The sequence below is a fragment of the Phyllostomus hastatus genome, unplaced genomic scaffold (assembly GCF_019186645.2).
Source record: "Phyllostomus hastatus isolate PE091 unplaced genomic scaffold, TTU_PhHast_1.1 phas_scaffold_55, whole genome shotgun sequence".
In the NCBI taxonomy this organism is placed as follows: domain Eukaryota; kingdom Metazoa; phylum Chordata; class Mammalia; order Chiroptera; family Phyllostomidae; genus Phyllostomus; species Phyllostomus hastatus.
The window spans coordinates 7,758,426-7,778,388 of record NW_025334035.1 but is presented as its reverse complement, the minus strand read 5'-3'; the positions used below and the strand labels follow the sequence as shown (position 1 = coordinate 7,778,388).

The 19,963-nt window shown below is 34.1% G+C and overlaps 1 protein-coding gene across 2 annotated transcripts in view; it reads right to left on the bottom strand.

Annotated features, from left to right (window-relative positions):
- MAP2K4 (mitogen-activated protein kinase kinase 4) overlaps window positions 1–19,963 on the bottom strand; it is a 113,210-nt gene that overhangs the window by 16,903 nt on the left and 76,344 nt on the right. For both annotated transcript variants that reach the window (XM_045824491.1, XM_045824492.1), the window contains 3 exons: window positions 14,448–14,567; window positions 12,031–12,082; window positions 9,199–9,326 (listed from right to left, as the gene is read on the bottom strand). In XM_045824491.1, coding sequence (XP_045680447.1) covers window positions 9,199–9,326; window positions 12,031–12,082; window positions 14,448–14,567 — 300 coding nt within the window. The remainder of the gene's footprint in view (window positions 1–9,198; window positions 9,327–12,030; window positions 12,083–14,447; window positions 14,568–19,963) is intronic.

Here is a 19,963-nt window from a genome sequence, read left to right as displayed (position 1 = left end):
AAGTAAAAAGAAATAAAACTGCAAAGTTTGAGTCCTGAGCAAATGGAAAGAGTGAATTGGTATTCACTGAAACAGAAACTGGGGAGGCAGAGGCAGCTCACAGAATGTAGGGAGCAGAGGGGTAAGAGGCAATCAAAAGTTCTGTGCTGGACATATATTTGCAACTTCTATGGAATCTAAGAAGAGACAGAAAATAGGAAATTATATGCCTGACGTTGGAGTTTACAAATGAGGTATGCGCAGGAAAGAAATCATCAGCAGTTATCATTTTCCTGAGTATCTACTAAGTAACAGGCACTAGACCTCAGTGAACAAAAGAGAGAATTAGTCCTTAAGACTAGATGAATTCATTGAAGGAATTTGGGCAGTTAAAAAAAGAGATTGATTACTTAGACCTGGGGTATACCAATAAAAGGATCAGCAAAATGAGGATCCAGAGAACCAGTAGGGTAGCCAAAAGAATGTAATGTCATGGAAACCAAGTGACAAATGTGCTTCAAGCATGGAGTCTTTCAAACATTACAGGTAGCCTAAGGAAAATTATGACTCAGAACTGACCACTGGCTTTGGCAACATGAGACATAATGTTCACTCTGACAAAAGGAGCTTAAAATGAGCAATGAGGGTAAAAGAACTCATCAGAATGGGTTTTAAAAGAATGAAAGGAGAAAAGGCAAAGACAGCAGGTACAGAGTAGTATTTACAGTTGACAATAAATTTGAAAAAATTATTAAGAAATGTGTACAGCCTATAAGAAGGAAAAGTCATCAAGAAATACTAAGACAACTTGAGTGAATGAAAAGAAGTAATATATTCTTCATTGGGAAAACTCAATATTAAAAACATCAATAATCAAATTAATTTATGTCTAATGAAATGTCAATAAAACTCCTGTTGAGTTTTTAAAAATAATGCTAATAATATTCACATGAAAAATACATCATCATAATAATAATATAACAAAGTCAAGGAACAGTGTAAAATCCAAGCATTTCGTATAGGTACTAATTCTACACAGTGGATTTTGAATGGAGAAAATTAAAAATAAAATTTTAGCTGATAAAACATTTGTGGGGAAAAGTTATACTCTTTCCTTTGATAATATACTAATATTGGTTACAGTAGGATTAAAAATTAAAATGTAAAAAACAAAAGCCTAAACATAAGCACTAAAATAAAATTCTGCAACCATTTCTAGTCTTGGCATGACAAAAGTCTCTCAAGATATGACAACAGTTACAAACCTCAAAGTTAACAATTGATAAGCTCTACCACATTAAAATTTTCTTTTCTGTAATTGAGCCATAATTTAAGAGAAATGACAACTTCTGAGAAAACTATGTAACATAATTCTCCTTATATTTTAATCAATATAAAAGATTAGCATTCTAATAAAAATGGGCAAAGGTTAATGCATAAAATGCAAAAGTGTCCAACTTTAACATAATTTAAAAATATATGACAAAACCCATGTAATTAAAAAGAATTTCCATTCTGGCCCCTCAACTTGACAAAGATAAAACTATAACGACACAGACTGACACCTATTTAGAAAACACAGTCTTTAATGTTCCCAAAGGTCATGAGATGCATGAATCTTTTATATCCAAGAAAAGATATAAAAGAGTTGTATGAAGATACAGTTTTAAAATGTTTACAGCCATTTTTAGTATAACAAAGCACTAGAAAAACTTAAGCAGGCAAAAATAGAAAATTAGTTCATTTTTAATGGCCAAATTCATTATATATGAAAATGCATCAACCTAGAAAAAAATGCCTATAAGCAGATTAAAAACGTATGTGCAATATGATTACATTTACATAAAAATGTAACAGAATATATACTCACAAAAAATTTTTCTTCCCTTTATAAGTGAGTTGTGGGTTACTGATTCTCCATTTTACTATTCTGTGTTTTATTGTTTATATATTTAACAGACACATAATCTTACAATAAAAACATATTTATAAAGCTATTACCAATAGAATTCTTCAAACATAGTTATTTTATTTTTAAAAATTAGGAATAATGAAATGGGATTTCAAAGTCCCCAGGAAGTGAAAATATCCTGCCACAGGGGTTTACATAAATTATATGCCTCAAAGTTATGGATACAAACAGAAAAAGTGGCACATGAGTCTCACTTGGGAACGTGCATATATATGAGTATACAAGGGAGAAGAATATCAGACCCAGAATCTTTACTTGAATATTCCAATATGCTTTACTAGGCAACAAATATTAAAAATCTTGAGGTAGTAAAAAGCTCTTTTTAGAATAAAACCATCATGAATTCATACCCAGAATTATGTGGGGCAGTTATATTCTAACATTCAAAAATGGGCAATTCAAACTGCTGAAGAAATAAGTACTGGTCACTCAAGTGGAAATGTACACTTCCAAAGATGACAGCAGTGTTGGCAATAGTTGCTTACTAAACTTGATTTTTGTGAAGTCACAATTCTCAGGGACTGTCTTCATACCTTCAGCAGTCTCAGTACTAAACCACAGAAAATGGTGGCCTTCAGAGCCTCAGCTCTCCTGAGATGCAGTCCACATACCATACATGCAACCATGACCAGAGTCTATTTTAGAACATTCTCCACCCCACACCCTTTGGACATCACCACCCTATTCTACTGCAACTGCCCCACCACCAGGTCTAAATAAGCACTTAACCTACTTTCTGTTGCTACAGGGACCCTTACTTTGCACTTTCAAATAAATGGAATCATATGGTATGTGGTCTCTTGTATCTGGCTTCTTCCATTTTACCCTTTTTGTACCATGAATCAGTGCCTTATCCATTTCAAGACTAATATTCCATTCTACATATATACCACCTTGTTTTGTTTTGTTTTTTTGCATTCATCCACTGATGGACATTTGGGTCTTTTCTACCTTCTGGCTATTAAACATTCACTTATGTTTATAGTTATGTGCCATACACCTTCATGCACAAGTTTTTGCGTGAACATACGTTTTTACTTCTCTTGGGTATATACCTGGGAATCCTATTACCAATTCTTACTGTACCTCTATGTAAACATGTTTGAGGAACTACCAGTCTCTTTAAAGTGGTTGAATCATGTCATGTTTCTACCAGCAGTGTATGATAATTCAAATTTCTCCACACCTTCAGCAACACTGCTGATTATCTGACTTGTTGATTCTAGCCTCCCTAGTGAATATGAGGTGGCATCTCATGGTTTTAAGCCCTGAATTTTTAAGCCAGTCCAGAACTGGAATTTAATTAATTAGCAAAGCTATAAAAACAATTATGGTTAAAATCCTGCCTGACCACTCTAGAAAAAACATTATTTTTTCCAGTAGAAAAGCCTAACATTGACAGCTACATCATTTATAACACTGTTCAATAAATTGTTTTCCATAGACTAGACACTCTCCTAGTTATTAGCAGGCATGCCACAAGACAAAGTGGGCTACACTGGCAAATATTTGGGATGCACTAGATTCACAAAAGATTTTTCTTTACTGAGGTGTTTCTCATTACTTTTCATTTGTATGCTAATATACACTATGTATCTATAAAATAGCATGTGATGATCCCCAAACTTATTTGGCTCCAGAAAAATGATAAACAGAGCTACATCGGCAAAAATGGCAGAGTAGGTAGCTCCCAGGGAATATTCTTCCAGAGAAATATTGAAAAGTAAAGCAAAAATTGTCAGAATCAACTTCATCAGAATTCTGGGGGAAAAAGTCAAGCTTTACAACAACCAAGCAAACACTAAATCAAGAAAAAGGCAACTTAAAAATAGTAGGAAACCTTTGCAGCACTTCTACTTGACCTTGCCCCAGCTCAGTGGTAGCCTTCAAGATGACAGCTGGCATTCAGTGTAGGCTCCTGGTCCCTGGTCCAGAGGGAAGAGGACACAGAGCAGACCTTATTCATCAAGAATTATGTTTATCTGTTCTAACCTGTCTGGGGGGGCTATATGAAAGACAGTTGCAAGGTGTTTGCCTTTGTTTTACCTACATTGGGCCTCACTCAAGACAGAAGGAATAGACATTCCTTGAAAACAATTTAAGGCAAATGAATGACCTGCAGATGCCTGGTGCAAGAGATTGGGACTGAGGCATAAATTAGAGCATCAAAAGCCTAGGAGAAAAATTGAAGGGTAGAGTTTCTTTGGATAACTAAGCCATTCAAAAATCACCTATATATACTGAGGAATGTAGAAAGCCATGTATACACCTTGGGCAAAACACAAAAGACCCGAGAGGACCAGAAACTTTAACCTTTTGCTGATCTATATAGCTTTAGGGCAAGTAGGAACTGAAAATTAAGGAAAATTTGTAAATGACCTGGCAAAGCACTGAAGAAGTGTCCCAACACAAAGCTAATCTACACAAACTGGAACGGTTGTTTTGAGTTTTTTCCCCTTTGTTTTCTTTGTGGATTTTTTTTCCTTTTTGGATTGCTTTTGCCCCTTCACCTCACCCCTCAAAAATCTGGCAAGACATAGCTGAATATAAGAACAGACATATCAGAGATCACACATGATTTAATATACAGACTTATTTAAAACTTTGGAAAAATCACTAAAGAAACAGCTTTATCCTGCAAGGGACAAAACAAACAATGAGGAGGGGGGGAAATATGAGTCCAGTGTCCTCACATTACAATATTCAAAATGTCCCATATTTAACCAATAAATTACAAAGCATGCAAATAAACTGGGAAGTATGACCCCCCCCCCCCACTGGAGAAATGGAACAGAAACTGTACCCAAGGAAGCACTGACATGAACTTACTGGACAAACATTACATCAACTGTCTTAAATATGATCAAAAAGCAAAGGAAACCATGACAAAGAGTTCAAAGACACCAGGTAAACATGGTCTCAACAAACAGTGTATCAATAAAGAGACATTTTAAAAAGGAATCAAACAGAAAGACTGCTCCTAAAACATATAGTAACTGAAATAAAAAATTCATTAGAGAGCTTGAATAGCATACTTGAGCAGACAGAAGAATCAGCAAACTTGAAAACAGGTGAACTGAAATTATCCAGTCTGAGGAGCACAAGGAAAAAAGTATGAAAAAAAATGAAGAGACTCAAAGACTTGTGGGACACCATTAAGTGTACCAATATACTTATAGTAGTCCAAGAAGGAGAAGAAATAATAGGGCAGAATAAACACTTGAAGAAATAGTGGTCAAAATCTGTGCAAATTTGATAAAAAGCACAAATCTATGTGTCCAAGAAGCTTAACAAATGCCAAGTGGAATAAACAAAGAGATTCCCATCAATGCTCATTATAACTGAACTGTTGAAGACTGAGATAATCTTGAAAACAACAGGAAAGCAGTGATTTCTCACATATTAGGGATCTTCAAGAATAACAGCTAACTTCTCATCAGAAACCATGGATGCCAGAAGGGAATGCAATGACATATTTAAAGTGTTGAAAGAAAAAAACTGTCATCTAAGAATTCCCTAATCCAAAAAAACTGTCCTTCAAAACTGAAAGTCTGTTAAGACATTCACAGATAAACAAAAGACAGTATGAAAAGACACTAGACAGAAATTCTGAATCATAATGGGAAATAGACTTCTAGTAAAGGTAATTATATATGTAAATATATAAGCCATTATGATTATATTTTTGGTTTGTAACCCCTCTTTTTGCTTCTTATATGATTTAAAAGATAAATGGATAAAATAATTAATTATGAATCTACATGATTAGGCAAACAACATTTACAGAGATTAGTGACAATAACATAGGAGGTAGAATGGTATACTGGCAGAGTTTTTGTATACTTTTAAAGCTAAGTAGGTATAACTCAAAGAAAACTTATACATTTAGGACACCTAATGTAACGAACATGGTAACCATTAAGAAAATATCTAAAACATATACAGAAGAAGAATAAGAAAAAAAATAAGACATGCAACAAAAAAATCAAAATCAAATTTAAAAAAAGGCAGCAGAAAACAAGTACAAAAACAGGTATAAGATACACAGAAAATGAAAGACAGAAGTCATACCTTATCAGTAATTATTTTAAATGTAAATGGATTAAAGTCTCTAATCAAAAGGTAAAGATTAAGAGAATAAATAAGGAACCATAATCCTACTATATGCTGTCTACAAAGGACTCATTTTAGATACAAAAATACCAACAGAGAAAGAATGGAAAAAGTTACTCAGTGCAGTATATTCTCTGTTGCCAAAAATACAAGGTCTCTCCAGATAGTATTCAGATGCCTATGAAAAAGAGCATTTATTGAAGAAGATACAAGAAACACTGGTCATAGGACAATAACACTTTTGAAGGAGACCTTCAAAGTAGGCACCTTGGGACCTCACATAGTTCCCCCAATCACCATCAGTTGCCCATCATATTTTCCTGAATCTCACTGACAGTCTGAAATTTCTTCCCTTTCAAAAGTAATTTTAGTTTTGGGAAAAGCCAGAAGTCTCAGGGTGTCAAATATGGGTTGTAGGTGGGGCTAAGTCACCTGGGTGATTTGAAGTTTCACCAGAAAACTGCACGAGACATGATGTACGAGTGGGTGCGTTGTCATGATGAAGCTGCCAATCACCAGTTTCCCATAGCTGTAGCCTTCTGAATCATCTGAATATCTTCCACAGAGGAATGTTTGAGCTTAATGCAAACTTTCATGCAGATTTGTTGCTCTATTCACTCAGTCATTTTAAATGTGATGGTCACATAGTATACACGCTCACTCAACAGTGTGTACTCCCCCACTGACAAATACAGTGAAGTTGTCATTGTTCACACTTGTGCATTCCAGTCCACTCTCCTTGGCTGCCAGATTACATTGATGTCACACAAACCATTCTCTTTATATTAACAATGGCTAGACTTTTTCAAACAGACCTTGTTTATATATATATACACACCTAAATGTATAAGTACATGTATATGTATACAAATACATATGTGTATATAAATACACACATGCATACACACCCCCAGATGAGGAAGCAGGAAGGTGGGAAAACATTTACAACTGGCTCATGGAAAAAACTGAAATTTAAGCTCTACACTTTATATACTTCTGATGTTAAATATAATCCAAGAAATCACAATTCCTATATAGACAAATGATAAACCTTAAAAAGACAAGATACATTGCTGCTGATATCTTCTGACAAGACATATTAAAGGAAAGTCAAGTCACTTTTAGCAGCTTGTAAAATGAATGTGGATTGTATTCTTGTCCATTTATATAGGCCTCAGAAGACTGGAATGGAGAGAAGCATTTCATTTGGTCCAGGAAAGGTTAGTGGCAGTTGGTTTTGAGACTGCTGACTCCAGGGCTGCAATGGGTCAGCAGGAGAAGAAAAGCCGTGCACCTACCCGGCCTCTGAGCCTTACTGCTACACAAAAACTGAAAGTCTACTTCTTTCTTAAAAGTTACCTAAATGCATCCAGCCCTATCAGGGCTATGATTGTATTTTTAAAATTCACATAAATCAAATATAATTCTTAGCCAATGTTACACAGAAAAACACGTAGATAACCATAGTACTGACACAAGCCCTAAAAGTACTTGCACAGATCAACAGTTTATACTTAATTCTTAGGCATAGTTACTAAGTGTGTAAATTACATGAATTCTCAAATAGTCCATGTTTAATTTGTTTTTAATCTCTTGCTTTTGAACTGGTTGTTCCATTTCTTCCTAGTTATTATGATTTAATGCACAATCATCCAAATCTTCCCAAGAACCTTCCTACCCAGTCACCACCCACAAAGTCCAAACTACAAATGAAGATCTTTTCTGTGTGTATTAATACACACACACACACACACACACACACACACACACACACACCCTCTGACATTTTCACTTGTGAAAAAAGTGACATGATAAGGTGTTAGTACAAACAGGGCATTGAAAGCAATAATTCTAAAATATTGTTAATAATGAAAAATTTTCAAATGTAATGTTTTTCAAAAACAAGACCAGAGTACAGGCAACAGAACATGTATGTACAAAGTATACATGTAATACTGTGCCTTACACTATTTATAAGTTGAGACATAAGTGAAAAGTGAAAGAATGGTCAGTATAAAATTTACTTTTAAATAACACTGAAAATAAAATGTATTCAAGCTCATAAAATAAATGTAAATTTGTGGGTAGCACTAAGTCTGCCCATCCACAAATAAGACATAAAAGCTATAATATGTAGTTTATGATTTTTCTTACTTTTCTGTTGCTTATAGTGCTGGATTTGAAAATACATAAATCAAGAAAGAAAACTAACAAATAAAAGGAGAGAAAAACTTTACTCAGCACTAAGATAACTTTTAGTTTAAAAAATCTTCAAAGACTGAAACAGACACTCCTGATAGGGATGCTTCAATAAATGACACAAAACCTGTGTGTACCACCACTCTGGGGAGTAGTCTGCTGCTCCGCAAAGAACCACAGACACATTAAGAAAGACACCACCACGTAAGGAAATGTTTAAAATACGGACACAATTTCCAGTTAGATGTAGATCAAAATCCAGGCTACAGGTACAGTCTGTGCAAATGCACTGGGGTAAGATGAGTATGATATGTGTAGGATAGTGTAGCCTTACCTCCTGAACGGAAAGAGGCTCCATGCTGGCAAATATAAGATGTCTACCCTAGTGTTTGTTAGTTTGCTTCGTCCACCTCTAAAGAAGGGACCAACAATATTCAAAACATAGCCTCAGACTCTAATATATACTGAGCTCCACCACAAATCCGGCTCCTCCTGTTCTCCTGTAACTGGGAATAGGACCACTTAATGGCCTAGGACACATTTTCAACATATCTACTACAATGGTCTCTACTATATCCAAGATAACATACAGAGCTAACAAAACACAAAGAAGCCTTCTAAGAACTAACCATCTGGTTGATTAGTACAGCTGAATATGGTGAAAAAAAAAACAAAACCAGTAATTAGAGAAGACCACAAAGGCTAAGTACCAAATAAGAGGAACAGAGTAAGATAATAAAACAGGAGCTCACTTGGATAATTTTGCAAAGTTTAATGGAGAAGCTAGAACCTGCATTTGGTCCTTAGGGAAGAGGATGAGTCTGGCATGGTAAAACTGCGTGACCCATGACAGAGCCCTTAGCAGTACAACACCAAAGGGCATGGGCCCTCTGCGCAACGACTGTCAAGCAAGAAGGCTTGGACTTTGCACTTACTGCCATGTATGGCCTGCACCCAGCATCTCTTGTCTTGGCAATGGAGTCCACAAGCTGTCCGCTGATGCCAAAGTCACAGAGTTTAATGTTTCCACTTCTGTCCAGAAGGATATTGGAAGGTTTGATATCTGAAAGAACAAGATGTCATTCAGTGTAGAAGTAATCAATCGAATGAGCTACATTCTAAAGTACTTTAAGTAAAAATACTGAAAAACCTTGGACAATAAGTGATCAAGTCCTTAAAATTCAGATATATAAAAAGGTGAGAAATACGAAATTTCTCTGAAGACAGATGCTTAAAAACTCAATATCAAAAAATGCTACACAATAAATTTAGGCATTCTATAATGTCTTTGTTTCCATCAAGAGACATATTTATTTAGTTGTTTCAAATTCATTACTTAACAGTCAAAATACAAAGAATGAATTTAAACTGTACAGGTATAGTATACTAAGCTACTTTACAATATGTGTCAAAGAGTATATAACTGAATACAAAGTATATGAATTATAAACCCACAATTTAGTTAAAGTAGAGATTTAACTAACTTAGGAAAGTATCCAATCCAGTACATCCAGAATACCACAGGCTTTGGGATCAGAGAAGCAAAGGCTCAAAATCTGGATCTAAAATTCACAATGTGAAATTCTTAACATGGCCTGTGAACTTTCAGTAGCAAACACAATTTCCCCATCCATGAAATAAAAAAAAAAATTAAATTACCTAATACACTGCCTGAAGATTATGTATACTCAATAAATGCATCCACTTAATTATTTACACTTGAGAGACTTTTCTGATTTGAGATGGCTTCACCAAGTTTCTCCCAACCTACCCTTTCTTAAGAGTCACCCTTGAGAAAGCAGATTCATTTTTATCACACCCAGAGTGTTTATGCTTCCCTGCAAATTTGAGAAAGCCAAATCCCTTCCAAATCTAGAGCTTTTACACAGTCTTGCCAAAATAGCCCCTAGGTTATCACCTTTTCCTCACTGACAATCAACTCACTGCCAGTGTCTGCTAATCAGCTACCTGGCCAGTTCTTCCCCTTTGCTCACCAATTCCCTATCTCTATCTTAATTTCTATCCATTGTGTTGTCACTACTATGGCTCAATGAACAAAAAGTAAAGGTAAAAGTAAATACACTGTGTAACTCTATCTGCACCTTCAAAAACTGAGTCCTGACTGGTCTAAGCTTACCAGGGTAGTGTCAGGCTCCTGGGCAGGAACTAGTTTTAGGTTAGGGTGTGAGAAAATTCTGATCAATGACAAAAGAAACAGAAACATGTGAAGAAGATTTGCCTGCTCCTGACAGCTGCACAGGAAGAGAGCTTCTTCAAGAAGTTGTCATGTCTAGACGTGACACTAGAGACCAGCTTTCCTTGTTACTACCCTGAGGATGGAGCTGACACACTATTAAGGACAGAGCCTAAAGAAGAGAGGTTGAACTCTAATCACATTGTACCAGGAGCCATCTTAACTTTGGACTTTATTACAGCAGATAATGAATTTCCTTGAAGTTTAAGCCAGTTGTCAGAATTTTCTGTTACCTGTGATCAAATGCACTCTAACTGAAGCAAAAAAGCTAACTAATTTAATAAAAAGACTACTATAAACTGATCATTTGATTTAGAATACAAAAATCAAAGTTATTTCTGAAGCCTCTCCCTTTCACTCTACTCCTCCTCAGGCATGGTCTTAGTGCTTTATTGTGATACTCTGAGTACACTAAGGTATCTGAGCAACCCTAAGGTAAAAGCAATACTCTCATAATTGCAGCACACAGAAGAAAAAAAAAAAAGGAAGGACAACCCCAAAACAAGAACAAGGAGGAACAAAATACTTTTGTTTAGGGACCTAGCACTACATGATTTTAGGCCAAAAGAGAAAATAAGAAGCTTATCTAATATTACTGTTAACAAGCCCAGCAAAAGTAAATGAATTATTCTGATGTTCAAGGTTAACTAATTTCCGGTCCAGGGTCAACTCCAAACTAAAATTATTTAAATGCTCAAGTTCCTAATTTCTTTAACAACTAGAAACTACGTTTCTTTGAATTCAAGGTTCACATTTCTGAATATGACCTTTGACTTTCTATCATATTTACTGTCAGGCTGAATCATACAGTGTCACATACTGTCTTACATTTGTTCATTACAAATTTACTGGGAATAGTGAACTTATGTCCCTTTTCAAAACCACTAACTCACTACTCTTAGTCTGTCAGTAACAAATAGAGCAGCTATTTAGTCTACTTGCTGAATTAAATGCAGTATTCCCACTGTCTTCCAATAGATCTACAGCAAATGTTTAAAATTTTTAATCTGTGTCTAATAAGGACAAGATCACTATTTTCACACATATAAATGCTTTAGAAGAATTCCAATGTATAATACTAGTGAAACAATCTCTCAATTTGCACAACTATCCTCTAAAGTAGAGAAGATACACTTGATAGGGATGGTAGTGTGCCTTTGTAATACAAGGGTACCACACTCTGATTCTTCTCTGCATGCTCACAGGACCATCTCCATGCCTTACTCATATACACAGAAACACTATGTACTGAGTGAAGGAATAATTATTTTCCAGCTAAGAATAACAAGAACTTACCATAAAACCTCTTTCAATTACTAAGCCTAACATATTAATAAGGTAGACTGGAATTTATAGACTCCCAAAAGGAAAAAAAAAACCAAAACCCTAAATTGACAATGAAGTATTAGGATACATATAGTACATTTTGCTAAAAAAGTGACATTTAATTTTCAATATTTTTTCTATTATTCCTATTAAAAAAATGTTTTATAAAAAACAATCCTATACCCACCTCTGTGAATAATTTTCAAGTTTTCTTTTAAGTGGTTTAGTGCTTTCACAGTCTGGGAAGAAAAAGCAGAGATGAGATGAACAGTATCCTTTTAATCAAACAGCACAACAGTTTGTTGTAACAGCCCACACAGCCCAATGCATTCCGTAAGCTTAATGTTTCAATATTTCATGCATTTTTTTGTTAACTGAAGATGCTGAATAACGATTTTAAATCTGAAAATTAAGTTGCCTTTATATACCATTCCTTGAAAGTAAAAAAAAAAAAAAAAGTAACATAATTTTTTAGTAAGTCATTGACAAGTTATATAATGTTTCTTTACCTTCAAACTTTTCAAGAATAGAAATATGTAGTGTAAGAAAGCCCAATAGGCTGGCTCCATTATCAACCCTAATTTAGTAACTTTTTCCAGATTCTCAGTGTCTCACCTTCACTCACCCTCACTGGGTACGGAGCCTTCAGAGTAATTTCTGAAGAGCCACAGTATCTCCACTCAGCCACATTGGCATCTTACCCAGAATTTATCCTACTGTCTGATCACTGCTCATAATCACAATATCAGAAATTTCTTCATGAATGAAAGGAACAGAGACTTAACTTAAAATGTCTACAACCTCAAACTAGAACAGGCCAACTATTTGCAACAAGCCAGCTATTTGCTATAGAAAGGTCAAGTCTCGGTTGCCATCAAGCTTATGGATATCAGGAACACAGAACACGCAAATCTATAAAGTTTCAAACAGCTAGGCTTGTGTGTTCATTGAGTTATTAATTAGCAAATAGAGATTTAACACAAAGTAATTTTAAATGTTGTGCTTAATATAAAAGGTGATCACCAAGTCTAGAAACATAGGCAAATATAGAACAAATTATTTATAGTATATCTACACTACACATATTGTAGTATATGATCAAATAATTTTATTATGTTTTCCAACTCCATGAGCACCCTGTTTTATAGTGGTGAAAAACAGAATTCTGGGATTAGGCTGCCTGGGCTTATACCATGTACCAGTTACAACTGTATAAACTTCAAAGCAAGTTAATTACTTAACCTCTCCATACTTCAGATCTGTCATCTGTAAACAGACAATTGTGCTATGTACCATACAGAGCTGCTATGAAGATAAAATGTTGTAAGCTCTTGGCCTGATACAAATGAACATTCAATAACTACTAGCTTTTATCATTATGCTACTATTGCTCCTAAGAATACTAACAAATTCTAAGATAATATTGAGTTTGGTATACTGGAGATGGCTAAATTGAGCAATATAAAATTTCCTATACTAGTCTGAATAATGAACAAGTTTGTAGTAAAACTCAGCTTTGTTTTATAAAATACATGAAAGGGTATATATCTTAAAATGTAGCTCATAAAAATTTCAGCATCAATTCAGCTAAATAGCTTAAAACATTACATGAGACCTATGAATCTTAAGATTATAATGACTAAAGTTTAATCTGGTTTTTTAAATTTCAATTACACACACACCTCTCTTATAACTAAATACAATTCAGAAACTGCATCTTTTTAACATTAACCATTAGTGCTTCAACAGGATAAAATGGCAATGAATAGATAACCTGCACTGGAGGATGAGGATACAGGGAAGGAAGAGATAGGAAAATATATGCAACCAGAGTATCTTACAACTTCCTCTAAAATTTAGTTTACATAACCACTAACCAGATCATGTAATTAATTCAGATTCACAGGGATTTCTAAGAATCTTATTAATTTTACTCTATCAAAATTTTTGTCAGAAAAAAAATAATTATGAACAACCTTTGTTGACCAAAAGATTCAGAGCAAGAAAGGAAATAATCATGACCTCACTTTCAAAACTATAAACACACAAGCAAAAAGTACATCTTTTTTCTTGGTACTCTGGTAAAAGTGAATTGACTAAATTAGTAGTAATGCTGGTTACTGAAATTGCTAGTCAAAAATTTACATAGTTTAGACTGGATAGCCCAAATCTTACTTAAACCACAGGAAATAATACTTTGTCTAAGAGTTTTAATTAAGAGACTTAAAGGAAACTGCTGTGATTCTAATTAATTTAGGGATAACTTTAATAATACAACATATTTTAAAATGATTAAGCCAGCAGGGGGAAAAAGCAGAAAACTGCTTTTTCTAATCTTACTGACACCACCATCTATTATGGTTCACTGTGATTTTATTGAAAAGAATACTGCAGTATTTATGTAGAATACATTTTGAAAATTGTTATGATTTATGTTAATTGCCCCAAAGAAGTGATTTTATCTCTTTTCCCATTACAAATGATTCTCTAAGAAAATTAATAACATCCTGTGAAGGACATTTGGGTATGCACACTCAAAACTCCAGCACCATTGTTATATAAGTACTATACATAAAATAAACAATTTGAAAACCAGGTACTTACTGCTAAAGTGATTTTGCCTAAAATTTCTTCTGGAATAACATCATCTAATACACTATATACATATTTGTAAAACTTATCAAACGAGGTAGACATGAGTTCCATACAGATCCAACAGTCACCCTATGAAATAACAAATATTTGTTATTCTTATACATCTCATTATTAAGTACCATTTGTCCCTTCACTTAAAATAGAAATACAATGAAAGAAAAAAAAGCAATCTTATTTTTTTTAATTTTGTTTTAGTAGAAATTTTGGTTTCTTATCAAAGCTCTGGGCAGAATATTTTTCTCATGCTTAAACATGAATTTCTTTGCCCAGTTTCTTGCATTCTTAATTGTAAGGATAGGAATCATCTTACATAGAAAACTTTAGCATTTTTATAAAAATTTCAAATTTTGTTATAATTAAATCTAAAAATAGAAAACATGGGGAAATGTTCATTTTCACTAACAAAGACAAAGATTATAGTTATCTTGAGATACTATAAAAACTTTGTAAATTAGTAAAAGAAAGAGAGGGAGAGACAGGAAAGACAGGGAAAGAAAGGAAGAGAGAAAAAAAGGGAGACAGAAAGAGAGAGAAAAGAAAGGGAGACAGAAAAAATATATATAGCAAATCCAATGCCTCAAATCCTTGCTCAAGTGCCACCTTCTCAGGAGTTAACATTTAAAATGCAAGTCATCCCACTCTTAGCATCCCTTTACCTTACCTTGCTATGTTTTGCATAATCGGCAATGAATAGATAACCTGCACTTGAGGCATAATCCTCATCATCTTCTAATATAAAATATGATTTATTTTAACTTTGTGTTTTTCATCTATAGTCCCTACTAGGGCATACATTCTATCAGGGTATGGAATGCCCTTCAAACATTCTTTAAATTAATGAATGCTGGCTATAATTAAACTGTATCATTTAAAAACTGATGGCAACATTATAGAGTGTTTTAAAACAGTTTGAAGTCAACTGTACAACTAAACAAGAGAAATAAAAGTATCTATACTCATTGACAGAATCATGATTGGGAACCTAATTTAAACAATCATAAATTACAAAACAAAAACAAACTAGAAACCACTGACCTAACCTCATTACGAGGAAATGGTACATCATTAAAGGGATTATTTAAAACCATATTATTTTGAAAACTATACAGTTCTCGAGCTGTATGCACAATAAAATGTAGAACATAAGCCAATACCATGATTATAGTGCTATCAAAGTATTTGCACATATGAGCAAGTACCACCAAGTACCTTGTAAGAGTGAAAACAACTATCAGGATGAGGACAAAGAATTATCTAAAACTGATTATGTATGTTGTCACTAATGACTGGGTCCAGCTGGATCCTTAGAGATTTTTCTACCACTAATCTCCTACCCCTCACACATGAACCTGCATTATGAGATTAATGCCTCTAAAAGTAAAATGCCTGCCCAGAACAACACTGCTAATTAGTGGTATAGCCATAAATAGAATCCAGTTTACTTAACTCCTTTCTCTTATCAATACCTATAGTGGAAGGGCACCCAACTTATAAATAGAGAAGGCACGTATTGATAAGTATTGAGAAGAGATACAGCACTCTCACAATAGGATCACCTGCTAGAGCACTCATGTAGCTACATGGCTTCACAGAATACTATTTTGTAAAGCATAGCTGACGTAAACTTTTACTTTAATATTCAAGTCTTCTCTTTTATTTTGAGTGCTCATACACAATGACTCTCACAAAAGACTGAGTAACACCCTTCACTCAAAACACACACTTGAATTTATTCTAATCTAAAGACATCATCACAATACATTTACTAGAACTTTTTCATTACAGCATACTTAACTCATCTATTTAGAATAACAGTACAGGAAGGAACTGAGCTTCAGTGGTGTAGTGAAGTACAATAGAAAGATCACTGATATTTAGAGTCTGAAAGGCCTGACTTCTTATCCATGCTCTCCCACTTCCAACTTATATAAGATGGGACCCCTCTATTCCACATCTGTGAAATGGGATTGCCCTACCATCCTCAATGAACTATGATAAAGATCAAATAAGTTAACATATGTAAAATACAAAATAGAGTGCCTGGTAGCTGGTAAAAACTATAGCTAAGAAAACAAAGGGAGAAGAGAAGAGAATGGAAAAATAGAAAGGCAACCAAAAGAGAAAGAAGGATATGGGAACGGGGGAAATAAAGGAAATGTAAACTAAGATTTAAAGATGAAAAGAGCATATTAGTGCCAGAGAGGGAAATGTCTGTAGTTTCTGAAGGTATATAACCTAATATGAATTTCTTATTTCTTCTGGTAGTTCCTTTTGGCTTGAGGATAGACAACAGCAACAAGCTGCATTTAAAGAAAGAAAAATGGAATGGTCTGAGCTGCCTCAAAAAGCAGGGACAGCAGCATTACTCACGTTCAAGCAAAGGATGGAATGGCCATTTGACTCACATACAAAAGAAATTACTGAACCTGGATTTACTGAGAGAAAGGTGGAAGACAATGAAAAACTGAACTGCAAAGATCAAGATAAGGTTCCTAGAGACAGGATCCAGAGAAAACCAATAACGTGCTTATGTATCAGCAGTAACCACCTAGAAAATTCTTTAAAAAAACACTATCAATAACAAAAACTATAAATGCTCAGACTATAACAAAAGAAGCAAAGCATTTATGAAAACAAGTACAAAATGTTAGTAAAGGGTATAACAGCAACCTGACCAAAGAGAGAGCAGAGCTTACAAGTATGAAGACTCAGGATCACAAAGATGCCAAATGCCCCCAAATTGACCTAAAAATTCAGTTAGATTCTAATTGAAATTATCACATACCTGGACAAGCTTATTCTAAAACTTAAACAGAAAAGAAGAGCCAAGCATAGCTCACATGATTTTAAAGAAGGGGGACTGAGCTAACATACAAAAACTGTTATAGAAAGCTATCACAGTAAAAGATGGTGGTACTAATACAGGGGGAAAGTAAATATGCCAGTGGAACATACTGAAAAAAAAACACACACCTAGGAAATTTGATTTATGACAGAGGTAGCAAAGCAAATAGTGGCAAAGTGTGGACTATTCCATGAATGCTGCTGAGACCAGTGGCCTCCATATATAAAAAAGCTAAATTAGATCATCACCTCAAATCATTCACAAATAAAAATACAAAAACTCCCAAAAGCAATTTCAGAAAAGCAAAAATAGCCCTGGCTGGTGTGGTTCAGTGGGTCGAGCACCAACCTGCGAACCAAAGGGTTCACCGACCAGTTGGATTCCTAGTCAGGGCACATCCCTGGGGTGCAGACCAGGTCCCCAGTAAGGGGTGTGCAAGAGGCAACCACACATTGATGTTTCTCTCCCTCCTTCCCTTCCCCCTCTCTAAAAATAAATAAAATGTTTAAAAAAGAAAAGCAAAAGCAAAATATTTTCGTTTTGAAAGTCTAAGACTTCAGGGTAGGAAAAAAAAATCTTCCCAAAAACATACATGAAAAGAGTAAGACCTATCTAATTTAACACCATTATAATGAATATTTTTGTATGATAAAGGACATCATACCAAAAGTTTAAAACTAAGACAAGAACATCTATTTGGATTTTAAAAAAAAGGACTAGTATCTTGAATAATAAAGCATATACTAAATCAATTAGCAACAAGCAACACAAAAGAATAGCAAATGGATATGAATAGGCAAGTCACACAAGAGAAAACCTAAATGCACAAGTAAAAAATTCTGTATCTCACAGATAATTAGATAAACGTAATTTTAAAAGTGAGGTACCACTTCAAACCCACCTGCCTGCTCAAACTGAAACATTTAATAATATCAAATATTAGCAGTGAGATTTGTCACAATAAATGTATATAGCCCACCCAACATCCCCAGCCCCTTTGTTATGTACATTGTGCCCAGCTAAAACTATAGTTCTCAGTCTTTTATGTAAAGTAGGGGAGCCAATGAGAGGCCAACACAAACCTGTCCCATCATGATTCCAGGACAGCCCTTTTAGTTCTTCCCTTTTGTCTTGCTTCCTGTGGATAGCTGAATGCTAGGTGCCAACTTGGACTAGGAAGCAGTCTCAATAATCGAAACCACAAACTAAGTAATAAGCCACTACCAGTCTCCATCACTGACAACTAAGTACAATTCCTGATACAGAAATTACCTTTCTGACTCATAGGAATATGTTAGTATAAACAATAAAGACAGAAACATGACAACATCCACTAAAGTTGAAGATATTCACTATCATTTAACCTAGCAATTATATTTCTAGGTATACACTCTAAGAAACTATAACCTAAGTTGTCAGCAGACATGCAAAAGGAAGTTCGTTTTTATACTGTTTATAATGGCAAAAAATTAGAAACAACCATTAGAATTATTAATTATTAAAAATGGTATGTTTAATCATTAGAATATTATATAGCAGTTAAAATAAATTAACCAAATTATATGTATGGTGGGGCAAAAGTAGGTTTACAGTTGTTCACATGGAAAATAATACAATAAAAATGCAAGAGTAAACTGTTTCACATACTCACAACTGTAAACCTACTTTTGCCCTACCTTTATTACAGATCTCTGTTTACATGGACAAATCTTGAAAACTATGCTGAATAAAAAATTCTATGGAAGACACAAACAGGATTATTCCATTTAGGTAAATTTTGAAAATATAATAAAGCAATACTATGTATTTAATATTTAAGGGAAAATACATATATGGAAAAAACAAGTTGAAGGAAATATTAACTTCAAGGTCATGTTTAGATAGATTGAGAGAGGAAAAGGGAGAATGAGATGAGGACTTCAACTGTATCTATAATTTAAAGACAGATAAAAAGCAAATGTGCCAAAATGCAAGTGTGTGGTGTGGATACACTGTTATTCTCTGTAATTTTCTGTATGTTTGAAATATTTCATAGTTTAAAAAAAAGTAAGAACTTCCATAAGAAACTAGAAAAAGGAGAGTAAATTAAACCAAAGTAGAAGAAAATGAATTAGAATAAAAAATGTTAATTAGAAAACATGAAAATATAGAAAATTAATGAAACTGAAAGTTGGTTCACTTAAATATTAATAAATTTTATAAACTCCTCACCATACTACTTAGGGAAAAATAAAGAAGGCACAAATTACCTGTATCAGAAAAAGAGGGAGGAAACATCACTATATTGTCTACACATATTAAGATGAAAAGAAAGGGATATTGTAAATAATTCCATGACCATTAACTTGACAATTTAGATGAAAGGGACAAATTTCTTCAAGGGAATTTACTACCAAAGATCAGTCTCAAAGAAACAGATAACTAGAATAGAATTCTATCTTTAAAGGAAATCAATTTTGTAGTTGAAAATCTTCCCACAAAGGAAACTCCATGTTCAAATGGCTTCATTGGTGAATTCTACAAAATATTTACAGAATAAATAATACCAAGTCCATAAATTATTCCAGAAAATTGAAAATGAGGGAATATTTCCCAACTCATTCTATAGGGCTAGCATTAC